Source organism: Magnolia sinica, chromosome 17 (assembly GCF_029962835.1).
Source record: "Magnolia sinica isolate HGM2019 chromosome 17, MsV1, whole genome shotgun sequence".
Lineage (NCBI taxonomy): Eukaryota > Viridiplantae > Streptophyta > Magnoliopsida > Magnoliales > Magnoliaceae > Magnolia > Magnolia sinica.
In genome coordinates this window covers 61,415,423-61,436,921 of record NC_080589.1, presented here as the reverse complement: position 1 = coordinate 61,436,921, position 21,499 = coordinate 61,415,423, and the positions used below count along the sequence as shown (strand labels likewise).

Below are 21,499 nucleotides of genomic sequence, written 5' to 3'. Positions count from 1 at the left end.
TGGTAAAAATTATAAGGATCAAATATTTTGTGACGTGGTTGATATGGAAGCTTGTCATATGTTACCCGGTCGACCCTGGCAGTCGGACCGTGATGCGACCCATAGGGGACGAGATAATCTTTACATATTCATCAAGGATAGTTGAAAAATAATCCTTGTGTAAGACCCGTGTCCTAGCTCATACTGTTTCGTAGGCTTCCGCGGTCTTTCCGGTCGAATTTCGGCGACCTGCGATCTTTTATCGGCAGTTGTGCGCGACCCTGATTCGTATTTTGTATTCCAGAGTCGGCTCGACCCGAGACTTGTACCAGTGCAACCACGCCATCGCCACGGTTCCGACGCCGTGACTCATGCACCGACCCGATACCCAGGCTAGAAGATGTCGGCCTGCGTTCAATTCAAGAAAAACACCGCGCGTTGCGAACTTCGAGAGAATCTCTACCAAATGTCAAATCAATCCCATCAATCAATCAAAGTACACAACTCATCAAATCAAGTACCCTATCCCATCCCTAAGTACATAACACCATCCCCAAAGTCAACTTTCCCACCCATCTCTTACACACCCCCATCACTCATCCCATTACTCTCTCTCTCTTTCAATCCCTCTCTCATCTCTCTCTTCCATTTTCTCTCTCTCATTTTTTCCTCCCAAGCAAAGCAACTCACGTCCAATGCTCCATGAGAAGAGCCATGTGTGGCCCACTCCCTATCATCCTATCTCCCATCTTCACCCTTGGATTATCATCTCCACTGTTGAAGGAGCACTTTTGGAACATTGGAAGGCTAGGGAGGAAGAAGAATGAGAGGTGGGTGCTTCTCTCTCTCTCTCTTTCATTATTTTGGTGTGATAATGTGGCCGTGTGGCTCATCCGGATGTACCCCACCTTGATGTATGTGATGTCTAAGCCGTCCATCAAATGGACCCCACCGCCGTCCAAGCTATGTGGGCCCCACTTAACGGTAATTGGAAAACATAAATCTAAGGTTGACCCAAATCAAGTGGGCCATGTCCATGTGGGACCCACCTTGAACAATATGTCTACACGGTGGGACGCTAGACATCCTTCACGAGCGTGAACAGACGGTGAAATGCACTCTCTGCCAAAAAAAAAAGGGGGAGAGCTTTTGAGGCAGGCTACTCATGTAGGCCCTACCTTGATGTAAAAATCAAATCCACACCATCCATTTTATTTCTAAGCCCATTTTAGGCGTTGAGCCAAAGAATGAATCCAATCCGATTTTCTGGTGGGCCCCGGCGTGGGAAACAACATTTTTTACCTTTAAGATCCATTAGGACCCACTTGATGTCTCTACTCACCAAAAACATAATGTATAGTAGACTCGTTTGATCCGTCTTGGGCCATAGAATCCAATGGATGGGGTGGATTCTCAAGACATGGGCCCCACATATAAAAAGCAACCTTGAGAAAATTTTAAAAAAATAATAATAAAGAGGCACGCTGCTACTGTCAGCAGCGTGCACAGGTGCTGCTAGCGGACGGACGGGCTGGCCTCACAGCCTTAGCTGTGGGCCCCACTGTGATGCGTTTCGAACATCAACGCCATGCATTTGATGGGTCCCCTCGGACTAGGTGGCCTCCCCAACAATCAGCCGTATACGGAACTCAGGTGGGCCACACCATATAAAATCATGTAAAGATATGCCTAAAACATATGAATTCACTTGGTGGGGCCTACCTGAAATTTGGATGCGGCTGAAACTTGGTTTGGACCTCTAATTTTGTGGGACACATACAATGGACGGAGTAGATCTGGTTAATGTGGGTCCCACCTAGGATAAATAAATAAATATATATATATATATATATATATATATATATATATATGTTGCATGCATTTACTATCTTGACGTCCAGAGGAGTCTGGACGTCCAACATTAAATAGGGAGGCACCCCTTGGCCCAGTTGTGGACCCTACCATGATGTATATTCTACATCCATGCCGTTCATCTAATAGGTCCCCTTTAATGATACGTTGGTTCCAAAAATCAACCATAAACAGTTCTCGGATGGCCTGCACCATCATCATTCACGCGGTGGTATGCTAAACCACATGGAATCAAATGCTGGGGTCCAAATGCAGCATGGATCCACCTGAAACTCGGTTTGGACCGTTAAATTGGTGGGACACACACAATGAATGGGTTGGATTTGTGAACTACATCACGATGGACCCCAGGACCATGTAACTGTACTAAAAGTTGGTTGACAAATAAACATTGCAGTGGCTCTGTCCACGTGTCCTTTCAACAGGGTGGATGGAAAATGAATGTTACAGTAGGCCCTTGCTCATGTGACCTTATGAATAGTCGGATGGTACATAAACATTACAGTGGGCCCAAGTTGGGTTGAAAATAAACATTTCAGTGGGCCAGGTTGGGTGGAAAATAAACATTACTGCAGCCCCAGGTCTGAGTGACCGTATCAATGGGTTGGATGGAAAATAAACACTATGGTAGGCTCCACATGGGACCCACTTTTATGAAGTGGATTGGCTGGAGTACCGTGTACAGCAGCTCTGCAGCTGCTGTATTAACGCCTGCAAGTTCAGTGGGTCTGAACATGAGGCAAGTGCTAGATCCATTCTGTTTAGCCGTGGACCCCAGTTGCTGTTGTATGAGATCCAACTGTCCATCAACACCTGTAGCTGCTATAAGACCTCAGTTCTGCGGGCCCTAATCACAAGGTATATGTGTGGTGGGTCCCACACGTGTGGACCCACCTGGCATATATATTTCATCCTGATCATCTGTTAAATGACGTCTAGGGCTGGATGTTTGCATGAATGGTAATATATATATATATATATATATATATATATATATGTATATATGTATAAATAAATATGTGTGGTGTATATATTAATATAAACATTATATCTGGTGGTGCACATCACGTGGTCCTAGCTGATGTATATATATAATATATATAATATTATATCTGGTGATCACACCACGTGGCCCCACCTAATGTATATGTTTCACCAATCCCATCCACCACCCAGACCCTTGGATGGTGGGATTCCCATTATGCATGTGTTGTACATACATGTTGTCCAGTATGTGGAGCTCACGTGTGATGTATCTGTTTTATCCTAGCCTTCCATCATTTGGATGATGGGACACCACCATGAGATATTTGTTTAATCCATACTATCTAGAATGTTTGGATTGTGCTAGACCATGTTTGGGCGGTGCTATGGACCACACCATGTTGTATGTATTCCACTCACACCGTCCACCTATTTTGACGGTGTTGTACTGCCTTACCGTGATGTGTTTGTTTCATCCACACCATCCAAATAGTGCTGGACAGTGCTGAACAATGTTTGGATGGTGTTGATCTACCTGGAGACTATTTGGATAGTGTTGATCATCATTAGTGGGCCATATGCCCATAGAATGATGTGTACAGTGATACACATGATGCACCTGCTACTATTGAGATGATTTCAGATGAAATCCAAGCTCCCACTTGTGGGGCCACTTTGATATACTTGTGGCCCACTTGTGAGGCCCATCTTGATATATTTGTAGCCCACCTATGAGGCCCATTAGTGCGGCCCATATGATGTATGTGAGGCCCATTAGTGCGGCCCATTGATGCGGCTCATTTGTTGTACATGAGGCCCATTGGTGCGGCCCAATGTATCGACCCACCGTGATGTGTAGGCCCGCGTGCTGCATGTGCAAAGCCCACCTGTGATGACTATTTGAGGCCCACTTGTTGGATATTTGGGCCTACCTTACGTTTGACTCTATGTGGACCACTCCTTGGGAGCAATGTTGGTTAAATGTCCACATTGCTTGGCAGTGATGGTCAGATGTCCACATTGTGACCATTCCTTAGGCCTTATCAGGCCCATTCTCATCATTCTCTTAGTGGGTTAACCCAAATAAGTGGGCCCCATTTACCACGGACGGATGGCTTCATGCTACCAGATTTGATATAACCACAGCCAAGGGCTGATCTTTATATTGTGGTTGATCAGATGTTCATCTATGGACCCAGTCTTTTCTATGTGACCGGTCCTCGGTGTTGATTATCGATGCCGATTGTCGGTGCCGATTATCGATGTAGATTATCGGTGTCGATTTGTCGAGGCCGATTGTATTGCCGGTTCCGATTGTCGAGGCCGATTCTGAGTATCGAATTTGATTGCCAAGGCTGATTGTTAAGACCTATATGATGTATATGTGACCCGTAGTTGAGGCCCATTGTGATATGTATTAAGCCTATGATGCATAGTCCATTTGATGTATTCAAGACCCATGTGTAGGACCCACATGTCCTGTATTTGAGGCCCATGGGCAAGGCCCATTGTGATGTATTCATGGCCCATGGGCAAGGCCCATTGTGATGTATTCATGGCCCATGGGTAAGGCCCATTGTGATGTATTTATGGCTTATGGGTAAGGCCCATTATGATATGTATTAGGCCCATGAGCAGGATCCACCTGTTGTGTATATGTGGCCCTTGAGTAAGACCCATTGTGTTGTATATTAGGCCCTTGTGTGAGGCCGTGGGCCCATTATATGTTTGACTCTATGTAGCCATTCCTTAAGGGTAATGTTGGTTAAATGTCCACATTGTCGAGGCCGATTGTTGATGCCGATTATTAATACCGATTATGAGTATGTGACCGCATAACACTATAATACATGCCCATACGCATCATCTGCATGTTTGTTATGAGATGTGATTGACCATTGCATATGCCATAGGGCAGGTTATTCATGGGGCTTCCTGATAGACAGAGTTGCCCCACATGAGAGCACGACATGTGTAGGATTGATGCATGATTGGACTATGTGACTCATGCATCTCGCATTTGTGTGACATGACCACTGTATGCCCTAGCGACATCAGGGCCATAGCCTCCACAGGTATTTCGTGGATGGCCAGATGGGACACCAAAAATTTGTTCAACATGGGGTGCTATAGATATCCCTGGGTGAAAGTCCCTAAACCCTCTTGGTTCCAGAGGTTGCTCCAACGTCTAGATCGAGTGGATGCATGAGCGCATGAGGGCCGTATACCATTAGGCCACGTCTCCCACTATGTCGTGGTCGATTAGAAGGGGGTACGGCCTTACCTGCCCTAGAGGAGGGGGCATTGCTAGGCTGAGTCTGACCAGCTCGAGGAATGGGTCCGCTATCAACCAGCCGGGCCCGATATTGGCAGGCAGATAGTGAGGTCTCTTCCACTCACCTTATTGCGCGCGATGGGGCGGCAATTTGGTTTGGAGTGTAATAGACCCCAGTGATTTTCCAAAGAACCATACTAATATGAGGACTTATTGGGCAGAAATTGCATATTCATTCATTTATTCATTCACTATCCACTCGGGCTGGTGGTGCGTAACTGTTTATTACGTGTACCTTCACATGGCCAGGATTTCGGTTGGGCACGCGACTAACCTGAGACCAGGAGTTTACCACAGTGAGTCTGACTATCCAAATTTAGGTATGGGACTGGTTTGGATAGAAGTCGCTTGTGATGGACCCCGTAGCCTGCGATACTACGTACTATCATCCCGACCTCACAATCCAGCTTGGTCATTTCATTGCATCACATATTGCATCCGCATGCATATGGCATTTTGGGTTATGTTTTTTATACTTATATGACCTAGACAGATTTAGCAGGATTTACATGTTGCATTATATCCTTGGCATCTGATGTTTAGCTATTTATGACTCCTCATTTGCATAGTTGTTTTATATTGTGTATCCTGATGTTGATTGACTCATGAACTTGTCCATATTTTTGCTTACTCTGTTATCATACGATTGCTGCTCTTGTCAGTATTTCTGCTTACTTTGATAATTCATGATTTTCTCAGTATTTCTACTTATTCTGATATTGTACGGTTTATGGATTACCAGAATTTTCGGTATTGTATGATGATGGCATTGTATTGAATACTTGGCACTAACCTTGTGCACACACTTACACCACCCTCTAAGCTTTCATAAGCTTATGCACGATAGATACGTGTAGGTGATGTTAGGTTGCAGCAGTGTTGAGCTTGAAGCGGGCAACGGTCTTCTGGAGCTTGATTTTCAATTGATGTATTTTTTTTTTTCCTTTAGTATTGTACTCGAATGATTTTATCAGTGGATATGTGATGATGATGTTGTCTTTGTGAATTGGGTAATTTTGTGGTTATGCTTATTATGAGTTAAATGTATATATAAAAAAATCCTCCTTGTAGGATCCCACGATCGGAATCTAGTGCATGGATACTAGGAGCCGACAATGGGGTACTACGGAGGCTGTCGATACCAGATTCGGCGATCGGGATTCCTGTGAATCCGATTTTCGAGTTTGAAGCGTGACACCTTGCCCCTATGGCACCAGAGAACCACCCTGAAGCCTCTAAAGTGGAGGGGAGTTCCCTCTTGACCATTCGGGATTTTATGGAAGAATCTAAGGAAACCGACGAGGTATATGCTGTAGTGTTGAAGGGCAAGGAAGTGGAACCCTCAAATATCCCTCCAAGTTTAAGACTGTTGCTAAACGAATTCAACGAAGTCTGGCCTGAGGATTTCCTGATGGATTGCCCTCCATGAGGGACATCCAACATCACATAAACCTCGTCCCTGGGGTTAGCCTGCCCAACCGCCCTCATTATCGGATGAGTCCGAAGGAGTGTGAGATACTTCAAGGGTAAGTGAAGGAATTGATCCGTAAAGGTCTCTTACAAGAGAGCATGAGCCCATGTGCCGTACCAGCATTATTAACGTCAAAAAAAGATGAAAGCTGGTGTATGTATGTCGATGGTCGGGCAATCAACAAAATTACTATAAAATATCGGTTCCCAATACCACGGTTGGATGACTCGATATGTTGGAAGAGGCCAAGGTGTTTTCTAAACTAGATCTAAGGAACAGGTACCATCAGATTCGTATTCGACCCGGTGATGAGTGGAAAACGGCATTCAAGACCAAGGAAAGGTTGTATGAGTGGCTGGTCATGCCCTTCGGCCTATCGAACACACCAAGTACTTTTATGCATTTGACGAATTAAGTTCTAAAACCGTTCACTGGTCGATTTGTGGTAGTATATTTTGATGACATATTGATATATAGCCAGGATGAGGCAGAGCACAGGAAACATCTCAGGCAGGTGCTGCAGGTCCTACAAATTAACAAGTTGTACCTCAACTTGAAGAAATGTAGTTTTTTAACTGACAGCCTGTTGTTTCTAGGATTTGTTATAACATCCACAGGCATTCGTGTGGACGATGAAAAGGTGCGAGCTATCAGGGAATGGCCGATCCCGATAAATATTCATGAGGTGAGGAGTTTTCACGGGTTGGCGACTTTCTATCGTCGATTTGTGCGAGATTTTAGCACCATAGTCGCGCCTATAACAGATTGCATGAAAAAAGGACCGTTCCAGTGGACTGATAAAGCTGACAAGAGTTTTCATGAGATCAAGTATCGTTTGTCTACAACACCAGTTTTAGTGCTTCTTAATTTTGATAAATTGTTTGAGGTTGAGTGTGACGCTTCGTATGTTGGAATTGGAGGAGTATTATCATAGGAAGGCAGGCCGGTAGCCTTCTACAACGAGAAGCTCAGCGAAGCCTGAAAGAAGTGGTCGACTTATGAGCTTGAGTTGTACGCAGTTGTTCAGGCACTACGACATTGGCGGCATTATCTGATTCAAAGAGAGTTTGTTTTGTACACTGATCATCAAGCATTAAAGTTTATTAATAGTCAAAATTAATGTGAATCGTGTGCATCCTAGATGGATTGCATTTTTACAGGAATTCACGTTCGTTCTGAAGCACAAGTCAGGGCAGCAGAACAAGGTGGCTGATGCACTTAGCCGTCGTGCATCACTACTTGTTACGATGAGCAACGAGGTAGTCGGCTTCGACTGTCTCAAGGAGCTGTATGTCGAGGATGAGGACTTCAAAGATTTTTGGATGAAGTGCCAAGAAGGTCACCCCAATGACCTTCATATACAGGATGATTTTCTCTTCAAAGGGAATCGATTGTACATCCCCCAAAGTTCTCTAAGGGAGCAGATTATTCAGGAGCTACATGGAGGTGGCCTCGGTAGACACCTGGGGCGAGACAAGACGCGAGCTCTTGTGGAAGAGTGGTATTACTGGTCGCAATTAGTACGCGATGTGGGAAAAGCCGTACAACGTTGTCATGTTTGTCAGACCTCCAAGGGGCAATCTCAGAATACGGGCCTCTACACCCCCTTACCTGTGCCTAACGGTCCTTGGGAGGATTTATCAATGGACTTCGTGCTTGGTCTCCCACGAACACAACGCGGCATGGATTCGGTATTCGTGGTGGTAGATTGTTTCTCTAAGATGGTGCACTTTATCCCATGCAAGAAGACCCTCAATGCAACACACGTGGTGAATTTATTTTTCAGGGGGGTTGTACGACTACACGGGGTCCCCAAGACCATTACTTCCGATCGTGACATGAAGTTCATTAGCCACTTTTGGCGGACTTTATGGAATCGATTCGATATACGACTTCAATTCAGCAGTGCTTACCACCCACAAACTGATGGGCAGACCGAAGTTGTGAATCGCACGTTGAGAAACCTCCTTCGCTGTATTTCAAGAGAAAAACTGAAGCAGTGGGATTTCGCCTTATCTCAAGTAGAGTTTGCATTCAACAACATGGTGAACTGCTCGACAGGGAGATCATCGTTCCAGATTATCTATAAACGAGTGCCTCGCCACACACTTGACTTGGTCCCTCTGCCCAAGCACCCAGGCACGAGCATTGCAACAGAACATATGGCAAACAAGATCATGGGCATCCATGCAGAAGTGCAGACCAAGCTACATGCCTCGAACGAGAAGTATAAGGAACAAGTAGACAAGCATCGGCGACAAAAAGTGTTCGAGGTGGGCGACCGCATTATGGTCCATCTGCGTAAAGAGAGATTTCCGATCGGGACATACAACAAGTTGAAAAATAAGAAGATTAGACCAGTACCAATCATCCGAAAAATCAATGACAATGCTTACGTTGTTGATCTTCCAGATGACATGGCAATCTCACAGACTTTCAATGTCGCGGACCTGACCGAGTATTATGAACCAGAGCATGATGAGAACTCGAGGACGAGTTCTTTTGAAGTGGAGAAGACTGATGTAGAGCAGGTCGCGGACAATTACATGGCCAAGATGGATCAGAAAAGGCCCGGTCGACAACAGAAGTGATCCAGACCATCAAACCTTAAATCGGGCGTATCTTGCAATCTGGAATGAGTTATCTAACATAAAATATATGATTTTGGGATAGAACGAGCTACTGAAGCCAACCAACCCCGCTACGCTAGGTTGCGCAACCCAGAATTGTGAAAAACCCCTAGATCGACGGTCGTTTCCCTGTTTTAATTTCATTTTTACTATAAATAGTAAGTTTTAGTTTGATTATAACTCTTCATCCGTTGGGCTTTAGGAGTTGCGCCCAACGTGAAAAGAGCTTAGAATAATTAGGAGAACGGTTTGGTGAAGCCAAATAGGACACTTACTATTTTTAGCCGAAAACCTTGCGCACTAGTAGACATCACGACCGTCTATAAATAGTAAGTTTACTATTTATAGTAAGTAGCGGATTCTAGGAGTTTGAGTTGTAGTTTGATTCTGATTTCTTTCTCATTGCTTGGTTCCCCTATTTAAATGGTTGTGAACTCGTTTTTATTCATCAATTAATCAATTTCGAATTTCTTAGAATTTATTTCTATTTTCTGCTTTCTTTCCTCGTGGATTCGAGAAGTCTCTGTGAGGAGTCCAGAGAAGCTCCGTGGATTCGAAGTAGTTATCCTCATCACGTTCATCCCTGCGTCAATTGATGTCTTTCTTCTTGGGCGTTGAAGTGAAGCAACAAGTCAACGAGATTTACATATCCCAGAAGAAGTATATAAAGTAACTTCTTGAGAAGTTTTAGATGGTCGACTGTAAAGTTGTAAATACACCGGTTACAACATGCCTGAAGCTCACAAAAGATGGAGAAGGAAGAAACGTCGACTCAACCTTATTCAAGAGCCTAACCAGAAGCTTAAGGTACCTCACAATCACTAAGCCAGATATAATCTACAGTGTTGGGCTTCTAAGCCGGTATATGGAAGCCCCAAAAGAGTTACACTGGCTAGATACAAAACGAGTACTTAGGTATATCAAAAGGACTATTGAATTCAGTCACTTTTATCCATACAATGATGAGGTGATGCTGTATGGATACTTTGACAGTGATTGGGGTGGTGACTACGATGAAAGAAAAAGCACTACAGGCTATGTTTTCTATCTTGGGTCGACGACATTCAAATGGAATTCAAAGAAACAGAGTGTGGTCGCCCTGTCTACATGTGAAGCTAAGTATGTAGCAACTTCATCCATTGTATGTGACGCGATCTGGCTAAGGAATTTGCTAAAGGAGCTGAAGCATCCACAGGAGGAATCTACTGTTATATACATGGACAACAAGTCGGCAATCAAACTTGCCAAACATTCAGTTCAGCATGGAAGGAGCAAGCACATCAACACAAGATATTACTTTCTTAGAGATCAAGTAAAGCAGAAATTGGTAAAGCTGGAATACTGTCACACCACCGAACAAGTGACAGTTATCTTCACCAAAGCATTGCCGACTAACACAACTGTGTAATGAAGCCGGTTTTAGTTTGAAGGGGAGTGTTGGACACGGTGGTAGATTTGTGCATATCCAAAACTGTGTAAGGATCTTATGAGCCAGCTATGTATAACGTGTAAGAACCGTGTGAGCTAGCTGTGCTATTAGATTTTTTCTAAGTTTAGAGTATTAGCTGAGTTAAGATACCGGTAGATATTTTTTTGGCTTTTTTCTATCTTTAGCTGCCCCTAGGAAGCATCTAGATGGGGATTTTTTTTTGTCTTTTTACATAAGGAGAAAGGCCTATAAATGGCACCGGTGTAATCGTTTCCACAACAATTCAAAATTCAGCAGTTCAATTCTCTTCTTTTTTCAGTTTTGTGTTTTGTGTTCTATGGTGGCTATAGCCACACGTCAGCAAGAAGTGGGGTTTTAAACCCAACAGTGCAATGCACTGCCAAGAGATCCCAATGCATAGTTGGGTTTTTTTTTCCGTCGTATAAGGGTTCCATACCTCTAAGATCCAAGTTGATGTCCCACACAATAAAAGTTCCTAGCCCTCTATGGTCTTTCTTTGTTCAATGTGCACAATTGCTTCTTCTTCTTCTTCTTCTTCTTCTTCTTTTTCCCTTTCATCTATCCACTGGCCACTAAAATGATTGGGATTTCCAATTAGAGAATTACTAATGCATGACCTCTCCAAATCGAGCCCATTATGTCAATGGTTTGGATCCTGGAACTATGGCCCTACCAGTATAAACTAAAAACCTTAGTAGAATCTCATAGATACTCTTGGGTGAGCATGCATTTTGGTTGTTTCCTTTACTTTCAAATCTATACTTTTGAAGAGAAATAGTTCCTTTACTTTCAAATCTATAGTTTTGAAGAGAGAGAGAGAGAGAGAGAGAGAGAGAGAGAGAGAGAGAGAGAGAGAGAGAGAGATTTGGTTTGTTGGTCCAGAATATTGATAAAATAATTATGCTAAAGCCATTTTAATATTAGAAACACTGTCCGTATCAACCAATCCATGCCGATGAAATTTGTAGCTACAACGATCCCTATACACACCATTACACTCTAGTTCACACATGCCAACTTCTCAAGTGTCTGGGACATCTGAGGCATTCATAAAAGTAGGCCCAACCATGCAGATGACCAGACACAATGATTAAGCTAGTTCCCTTATCATGCGAACCACGAACCAACACCACGTCCAAATAATGGACAGTTTTGACCCAAAAAAGCCAGCAATACCCACTTAATGTATATATGTAGCATGACTCCTGTAGTGGACAATCCTGACTTTGTAGCGAGATCATCTGAAAATTTGGCCCCCCAGATGTACCGAAGACATCTCTTGGCACATGCTCTGTTGGTAGAGATACCTTGGGAGAGTAGAAGATATGAAACATAAATTAAGAAATCATGTAAGTTTGATATATAAGAGTTTATCAATTAATGATTAGCAAAGAGTAAAGAACATGATTGAACATCTTGGTTCTCGCAGAGCTTGCATATACAACGCACTACAACAAAAATGGGTAAAACCGGCACTTTGGGTGCACCATGCAGCGGCGCTATTTAAAACCGGGCCCACGGATGTTTCTATATAAAAATAAAAACAAAAAACGATTTCCATTTTGCTCCCGAGTCTCTCTCTCTCCCGACGACTCTCTCTCTCCCTCTCCCGACTCTCTCTCTCTCTCCCGACGACTCTCTCTCCCTCTCTCGACTCTCTCTCTCTCTCTCTCTCTCTCTCTCTCTCTCTCTACCAGTCCTGACGACTCTCTCTCTCTCTCTCTCTCTCTCTCTCTCTCTCTCCCGACTTAGCTTCTTCTTACCCCCGACTCTCTCTCTCTCTCTCTCTCTCTCTCTCTCTCTCTCTCTCTCTCTCGCGACTCACAGCTTCTGCCTACCCCCGACTCTCTCTCTCTCTCGCGCGAGCTGCCATTAATTTCAGGGCTTAGATGAAGATCTGAAACAGGTAAGAGTTTGGATTTCATCAATTTCAACCTTAGTGATTTCCTAATTAGGGATTTACTATGTTGAAACCCTAATAAGGGATTTTCTATGTGGAGACCCTAATTCAATGTTGAAACCCTAATTAGGGATTTTTCTATGTTGTTTGATGCGAATACATAGGAACGATTTGTTGTGTGATACAGTTCTGATTTGTTCGATACTTCGATTTACAGTTTTTCGATCTAAATTCTGTTGGATTTCGTGATGGGTGGAGTATTTTCTGCACTCGATTGTGTAGTTGGAATTTTCAGGTGTTTATTTATTTTATTTTATAAATACTCGGTTTAGATTTCCTTTATTTCTGCTGTGTTTGATTCCGATCCGATTAGGTTCTTATCTGATGCTTCGAGGATTTCAGGAAAGAGTTATCAGTTTGAATTCTACTGGTTTTTTCATTTGGGACTTTGTGCTTTGGATTTTGCCATGGAAGGTGGCAGTGATCCGGAAGCGAGTCAGTTTCTGAGGTTTCTCTTTTCTCCATTTTCAATTTTTTTTTCATCTGAGATTGTTGAATTGTGTAGAGAAAAAGGGTGTATTTTCTAGTAACAAGGTAGGCTCGGTAGTGGGAGTGGTGCAGAAGACAGAACTGGCACTTTGTGAACTTCCATTTTTCTGGTTTTTTTTTTTCCCCACCCCAAATTGCAAGATATGGAAGGGGAAGTCCGGAATATATCTCACCAGAAATATGGTGATAGATTATCATGTTTGACTTAGGAACTAAGAATTACCAGCACTCTTAAGACACATTTCGTAGTTTGGGACTGGCCTATCTTATCACAAGAAGTTCTGCAATTTAAAAGACTGTAACAGTAGACATCTTTGCAGTCTTAGAGTGTAATATCCCATCTCAATGCTACTAACAAAAAAATCTATGCTTCAGTCTAGGTATGAATACTGGCTCCCCCATGTTCAATAAATTAGCAGACGCGTACCAGGGATGAATTCATGTTTACTCACCAGTCTCTGATTTGCAACAGAACCCGTACAAGGTGCCTCTCTTATATATTCCTCCATTGTTGTAAGAAATGAAGGAGGTGGCTGTCGAAAATGAGATGCATAAAGAACCATAAAAAAGACGTCCCAAAGTATGAATGACCAAAGTAATCAAATAAAAAAACTTACCCACTTTACCCAAATTTAAACAAATAAATTGGAAGAAAAAAAATAAAAACCTATCTCAAAGTTGGAAATTGGAAATTTCTAGTGAGCTCCAAGCCTTTGCAAAATTCATAAAAATCAGCAAGATTTTGTGCCTGTTGAAAGAATGAGCAAACTCAACAACCGATTCCTGGCTTCCAAAAAAACTCCTAGAAATCTGCAGCTGAGCATCAGTTATTCTTAGCATTAAGCACTTCAAATAAAAATAAAGGGCAATGAGACCTGGTGGCCTGCTCTTTTATAAATGTTGAGGGCTTTGACAGCATCATGTCTTGACATATCAAAAAACTGCATTGAGGTATAAAAATTATCATTTAAATAGAAGGCCCAATGCGATCCATTCTTAGAGGTGAGTATAACATCTAGAATAAGATTGATGATTCCATCATTCATGGAACAATATATTTTAAAACTCTCCTTCAATACCTGCATAATAAAAGTGGAAACGTTAAGAGATTGCATGTATATGTACAAATATAAATACTCTCTACTTTTATGCATTTTCTTCCCATGAATAGGAACCAATTCAAGAGTAGAGCCCAGCTCATGAATCAGGCCCAAGCCTCGGTATTCAGCCCATAATTTGCAGCCCACTACATTTACATATCTTTATAATGTATGGCACCTTTGGGGCCATGTGGCAAGCATAGGAAATGAAGGAAATTTTGAGATTAATGTATAGCTTGGGAAGGTCCCTTTTTATGGTTTCTTAAGTTGTATTTTGTTTTTAGAAATTTGTAGTATGTAGACTCATGGTTGTTCTTAAATGTAGTTAAGAGAGGTTTGTGTAATTGGTCTATATAAGGACCTATTTGCAATGTGAAGAAAATCCATTTTTGAGTTCTAATATATCTACACACATACACACACATTGACACACACACACACACACACACACACACACACACACACACACACACACACACACATCATTTCTTGCAATTTTTAGTAGAAGAAAGAGTTGGATGATTCCGCGTTGGTCATGAGTGAGTCCAACCCATACCGGCCAAGTGATTCCTGGTTCATCGGCACCAACTTGGTGATTGCACAAATTTTCAGCTTTGGCAGGTCTATTGCTTGTAACATTTTTGGTACTTCTAGTTAATGAATGAATTACATATTTTTTCTAGTCATTCATCATCAAGTTTATTTTCATGCTACAAAATTTCGTTCCATCTGAGTTACAGAAAAAAATATGAACAGTAGGGTCCATACCTAATGAATGGCTTGGATCTCACACGCATCCCATGTTCATCCTTCCATGGATGTCTTGGTTTAATTACTAGAGGCGCATCATCAAGCCTTATGGGAGATCACTCTCAATTGAAGTACTCCTCTAGCCTTACTCAAACCTTACATCAATCATAAACATTACAAGGACTAATTGATGATTATCAAAAGAGCATTGTTTTTGCTAAGAACTTCATCCCATGTTTTGCTTCATTTGTTGATTTGCGTCTTACTTCTCAAGAAAGAGGAGAAGTACACCCTTTTTTCTCTTTTTGCAACTTCTCTCTTCTCTTTTCTCCTTTTTCTGAACTTTTTTTTTTCAACAGCTGATTCTTCACTCCTCTGAAGGACAGATTCCATGTGTTCACTGTGCTCTTTTCTAGTTTCTGGCTTCATCTCATATGTACTCTTATTTAATGGCCAGTATATTTCTTTGTAGGGGCTGCTTAGAATGGTTCATGGCTTGAACTTCAAAGACTTTGTGGCCTTCCTGTCAGCCTTTAGTTCTCATGGAAGCCTTCAACAGAAAATTGAACGTATGGTGCTCTAACCTTGACCATGAATTTTTCCCCATTTATAGACTCCTTCATGCATATGGGCAAAGATAGTTTCTTATTTTTATCCAAGTGAGTAGTTAGTTCTCGATTTGTTTACTGACACTTATTCAATAAGAAGCTTGTATTGGGAATTAGAGTTTGGAAAGCTATTAGCAACACTCTATAGATACATACATATACTACACGTATGGTGTGATTTTTAAGAACTATTTGAGAAAGAACTGAGTTTTTATGCTTCCATATCTGACTTGAAATACTAGTATTATGCCTCCTAACAGAAACTTGTTTAATTCACAACTTATCAATCCATATCCTACCCAAAATAGATCCCATTATTAAACAACTGATACTCGACTCCAAATCACGGCTTTATGTACTAAACAACCGGGATTAAGTAATACACATTTAAGATCAAATATAATCCAGAAATGCGGAATTCAGAAATGCATGTCAAAGTTCGAAAACAAGTGCAAAAGCTAAAAGCATACCAAGTGCTTTGAGCATTTTGTCACATTCATCAAGGATAAAATGCCTCATTTCTTCAATGAGAGATCCTTATCTCTTGCTAGCACTCATTCTCTGTGGGTAGAGAGAACAAAAACTACAGTTTTTCCCATTCCGGACTTTGCTTGACAGATGACATCCATCCCCAAGATGGCTTGAGGTATGCACTCATGTTGCACTGATGTAGAACCAAATAAAATTGGAGTGAAGGAACCCTTAGTAAGCACAATTTGACCTTCCAGATCCTTTTAAAAGAAAAGGTTTAGCAAACCAATTGACTCCTCCAAATTCAGGTGTGTGAAAGTAGTGTGTTACCTGAAATGGTCAGATTAAATTGCTCAGAGAAATGTGCATGTTAACATGGTTATTATATAATACACAGCCCAAATCGCTGGTGTTTTGGTTGCGGCATTGAGGACCAAGCATTCTTCACAGGTATTTCCCCTTTTCAACAATTTAGATAGTTCATTAGGTGGCACCCACATTGGATGGAAAACAGACAATTTAAAGTAGATATCCTCATCTGAACAATGAGATCTGTGGACTTCTTTCTGTCACATGGAGATGGTTGTACATATTTTCTCTTTAACCATCCATTTGCAAACCATTTATCCAATAGATAGTATTATCCAACGGGAAATTCGTGTAGAACTGTGCATCCATGGTTATGCTTACTAGATGCATGGTCTGGATCAATGAAAGGTAAGGCACACCTGTACATAGTGCTGATTCGAATGAAAACACCATCGATTTGGGATTCCTCCTACTAACACAAGGAAATGCAAAAGAAGTATAGAACAAGCAAGCCTTCCAAATTCAGCGCATATATATATATATATATATATATATATATATATATATGTATGCATTGTGTTAACAATTTGCAATAACATCTACAGACACACCAATTTTTGTGCTTAGAGTTTTCCTTTTTCTTTTTTCTTTTTTTTTTTTTTTGAAGAATATTTGCTCAAAGTTGTTTAACACATCAAAATTTTAATATCAGTTAATTCATCACAATTAGCTTCTCATTATAACAAAATCTGTGTTTTTCATGAAGTCAAAGAGAAAATGAGAAGAACTTGACAAGAATTCGCCTTCCGAAGGATGCTCAAATCCTGAATCTACAATGGCTCGAAGAAGCTCTGGCTTTAGAAGGAAATCTCTGAATCCTGAGCTGTGAATTCCAACATAGCCCCTACATAACAGAGGAAACAAAGAATAAAGACATGGAGAATGCTATCAAAAGCAATCTGAAGACATAAAGCTCAATCAATAGCAAGTAAGCATCTAACTCCGAATAAAACTTGAAATTCCTGTGAAGGAAAAAATAAAATAAAAATCTGATGACTCAATATCTGAAAACAGGGCAGCATAAAACCTACACCAAACTGAGGCTCTCTCTCTCTCTCTCTCTCTCTCTCTCTCTCTCTCTCTCTCTCTCTCACAACATATTCATAACCACAAAAAAGTATGAAGGGAAAACACAAATTTCATCCAATCTATTCATAAGGTCACATAAACTGAATGATGGAAAACCCAAAATTCAGCTTGTCACTGAAGGAAGCACTGCAAGACGAAGCGAGGATTGACTACTATCATCACCATCTTTTATTTGTTCAAAATGCCATTAGGTGTGGTTGCATTTACTTATGTCTCTTGTTTTGATGTCTTACATGTGTGGTCTCCATGTGTAGAGATAGTAGGATCGATAATTAAAATTATTAAACTTGTAATTGTGCTGTGTGACATTTTCCTTCTCTTCATAAACTGAGCACCATGGTTTATTACAACTCTAACATGATATGCAAAATGGTTGTTTTGAACTACAGTTCTCTGTCAGAGTTTGGAGTCCTTGGATTCGAGTTGGGTTATTCAATGGAAAATCCAAATTCATTGGTTGTGTGAGAAGCAGTTGATACATGTCTTGTTGTCATCTGATAGGGAAGAAGACAATTGAACTTGAAATATGCATTGGATAGAATGGTAACACTGGAAATATAAAAGCTACCAAGCGTAGTATGTCATCAGGTTTAGAGATGAAGCTTGATGAGCTGCGGAAAGAGCTCTCTTCAAGTCATGAGGGAATATTGCCACATACCATTCTTTCCACCCAATAGATCAGCACGTAAAGCGCCAAAAAACCAACTTCCATGGAGCAGCTAAGGACTAGCCTGGTTCTGGCTATCATAGGAGCAATTTTCAAAGGGCTAATGGTGGGTGATCCACTCTTCTCGTTGCATACAAGTGGGGCAATCCAGAGTTCAAATCACTTCAGCCTTTTGACGCCACTCATGCTAGGAGTAGACCATATAGAGGATTTGTTTTTATTTATTTATTTACATTCAAGACCATTCATTGTAATATATTTTTTTTTATTGTGTGGTAATATAAATTTTGTTTAATATTCAGTTTTATTTGTATTGCATCATTTTTATGTTTCAAATATTTAAAAAATACAGGTTTTGATTAAATTATATATAATAAAAAAAATTATTGGCCTGGCAAATCCGTACAAAAGCCTTTACTGGCGCTTGTGTAGAAATCGTACGACAAACCACTTTTACCGGCACTCTTAAGTGATTTTTACCAGCGCTTTTTCACGTCGGAAAAACATACAATTAGCGGCGCTCAGAAAAGCGCCGATAGAAGTTTCCTAGCGCCACCAATACTTTTAGCGACATACCCATTTATCAGCGCTCGAGTAGGCCGGCGCTTTTAGGGACTTAGCGGCGCTTGTGAGCGCCGCAAAAAGTCCCATTTGTTGTAGTGAACGAGGGTGACTGAAAAATCTGACGTATATAGCTTTGGTGTTGTGGCACTTGAAGTGATGATGGGAAGGCATCCTGAGAAGCTCATCTCCTCCTTGTCGTCACCAAATGGAGAAGACACACTGCTAAAGGATATGTTGGACCAACGTCTCTCCGATCCAATGGCAGAGGTTGCACAGGAAGTTGTATTTGCAATGTCCATGGCACTTGCATGCATTCAATCAGATCCAAACTCTCGGCCAACCATGGACCACGTAGCTCAGGAGCTATCTGTTGGTGGGCCTTCTTTCTCTCTAAAGCCATTTCTTGTACTTACACTACGTCAACTGATGGATCTCAAGGTATAATTGTGTGTATGAAAATCATTGAGGTTGTAGTTGTAGTGGCAAAAACATTATTACTATGTGTGTTTATTGTATGAAAATAATCAAGCACGTGTTTTTCTTGTTAATATGTACATAGTTCAATATCTGGAATCAATGTTTATCCAAAATATAGATTTTTATGATCTAGGATAAAAATTCACATGTAATAAAAGTAGGTTGAAAGAATAAACACTGTGAAAATGGTATAAAATCGACCCTCAAATTGAACGGCCTTTGGCCATTGATATTTAGGGTTTAGTTACCGGACAGGCATGAGCCATTGAAATTTTGAAATTTAGGGATTAAAAATCAACACAATTAGGGTTCGACTCTCTCTCTCTCTCTCTCTCTCTCTCTCTCTCTCTCTCTCTCTCTATTAGCGCTCTCTTACTCTCTCTATCTCTCTGCCCCCCGATTCCCTCTCTTTGTTTCACTTTCTCTTTATCTCTAGTGCTGCCAAAGTTCATTACCACCATTGTCGTCAGGTCAGCCCATGCACGAATAACACCAGATACCATCATCAACAACGTAAGCGGCATCAACTTTCTTCATAAGTCTTCGATCCCTAGATCGATCTCTACTCATTTACTTTTCATGGTTTTTCCTTGAAGCGCATGCATTTTTTTAGTTTTTCTAAATCTTATGCATTTAAGATTCTAAAAATCCTTGATCTATGGGATGATATTGGCCATCTAATCAGTGATTTGAAATGGATGATCTTGACCATCTAATAAGTGATCTGAAATTGATAAAATAGTTTAAGTGGCCTTTATTGAACGTCTGCCATTGAAATCTTCCTTGGGTCACTGTATGTATGTATTTTACATACATACCATCCATCTTCCCAGCCCATTTATCAGGCACGAGGCTAGAAATGCGATAGATTCAAATCTTACATGTGCCCCACCGTAGAAGTAGTGGTGATTGAGGCACTGATTGTTGAAACCTTTCCAGGGCCCACTCTGATGTATCCAGCTGCCCATCCAATGGAGCCCACTAGGATGTACCCATGTTGCTCAGACCGCAGGCACCCCTGTGATGGATTCCCCATCCAACCCGTTGATTAACTTCATAGACCTGGACAAAGTGAAAATGCAAATATCACCCTAATTAGTATTTAGGCCTTTGAGGTTTAAGCTAGGGTTTAGAGTTTTAGTTTTGGATTTATGGTTTAAGTTTTAAGTTTTAAGTTTTAGGGTAGAATTTATAGAGTTTGGGTTTAGGGTTTACCGTTTAGGGTTTGGGATTTATGGTTAGGATTAGGAATAGGGTTTTGGGTTTAGGGTATAGTGTTTGACGGTTAGGGTTTAAGTCTTGGGGATTAGGGCTCAGGCTTTAGAGTTTAACGTTGTAGTTTAGGGTTTAAAGTTTGAGGTTTAGGAAAGGTTTAGGGTAAGGCTTAGGGTTTAGGTTTGGGATTTATCTTTAGGGTTTGAGGTTTAGGGCTAGGTTTTAAGGTTTTGGTTTTGGGTTTTGGGTTTTGATTTTAAGTTTTATGGTAGGGTTTAAAATTTATGATTTTGGATTTGGGGTTTCGGATTTAGGTTTTAGGGTTAGGGTTTAGTGTTTAGGGTTTGGGGTTTGGGGTTTGGGGTTTGGGGTTTTGGTTTTTGGTTTTTGGATTTAGGATTTAGGTCATAAGGTAAATAAATAAAATAAAATAAAATAAAATTTCGGGTTTAGGGTTTACTATTTAGGGTTTGAGTTTTAGGGTTCTGGGATTAGGGTTTTAGTGATTAGGTTAGAGTTTTAGGTTTAGGATTTGAGGTTTAGGGTTTAGCATATAGGGTTAGGCTTTGGGATTAGGGTTTTAGATTTTGGATTTTGTGGTTTACACGGTAGGTTTACAAATTAGAGTTAGAGGTTTAGGGTTTAGGGGTTTAGGGTAAGGAAAAGATTTAGGGTTTAGGGTCTAGTGTTGACATTTTAGGTTTTAGGGTTTCAAATTTATGGTTTAGGAATTTGGTTGGTGAATGGTAGTTGCGATTGAGCATGGAAAATAAACAACTAATTATGTATATAGGCACACAGACACACAGACACACATGTTGTACCTAGAGGATTCACTTTTTAGGGAGACAATAAATTCTTGTATCCTATGGTATAGTGCCCCAATTTGCTTGTATCTTACCAGTATGTAGTACATATGTAATACCTTGGCCCTCCAATACTTAGGTATTGGATGTCATTGGGTGTTACCAAAAATATTTTGGTTAAAACATGTAATTGCACGTGTTCTTATGCATGTT

At 41.1% G+C, this 21,499-nt stretch overlaps 1 protein-coding gene across 1 annotated transcript; it reads right to left on the bottom strand.

Annotated features, from left to right (window-relative positions):
* Positions 1-13,163: 13,163 nt before the first annotated feature.
* On the bottom strand, positions 13,164-16,384 carry LOC131230884 (putative clathrin assembly protein At4g25940). Its single transcript, XM_058226910.1, has 4 exons — positions 16,099-16,384; positions 14,184-14,249; positions 14,046-14,111; positions 13,164-13,918 (listed from the first exon to the last, which is right to left on the bottom strand). The coding sequence occupies exons 1-4, from the start codon at positions 16,126-16,128 to the stop codon at positions 13,838-13,840; spliced, it is 243 nt and encodes an 80-aa protein (XP_058082893.1). The 5' UTR covers positions 16,129-16,384; the 3' UTR covers positions 13,164-13,837.
* Between the last annotated feature and the right edge of the window lie 5,115 nt (positions 16,385-21,499).

Excerpts from the sequence above, each read along its gene's own strand:
- LOC131230884 (XM_058226910.1), bottom strand. The coding sequence starts at position 16,128 with ATGAATGTGACAAAATGCTCAAAGCACTTG. Across the intron at positions 14,112-14,183 it reads TCATCAATCTTATTCTAGAT|TTTTTTGATATGTCAAGACA; the intron begins GTTATACTCACC and ends ACCTCAATGCAG. Across the intron at positions 13,919-14,045 it reads ATAAAAGAGCAGGCCACCAG|GCACAAAATCTTGCTGATTT; the intron begins GTCTCATTGCCC and ends TTCTTTCAACAG.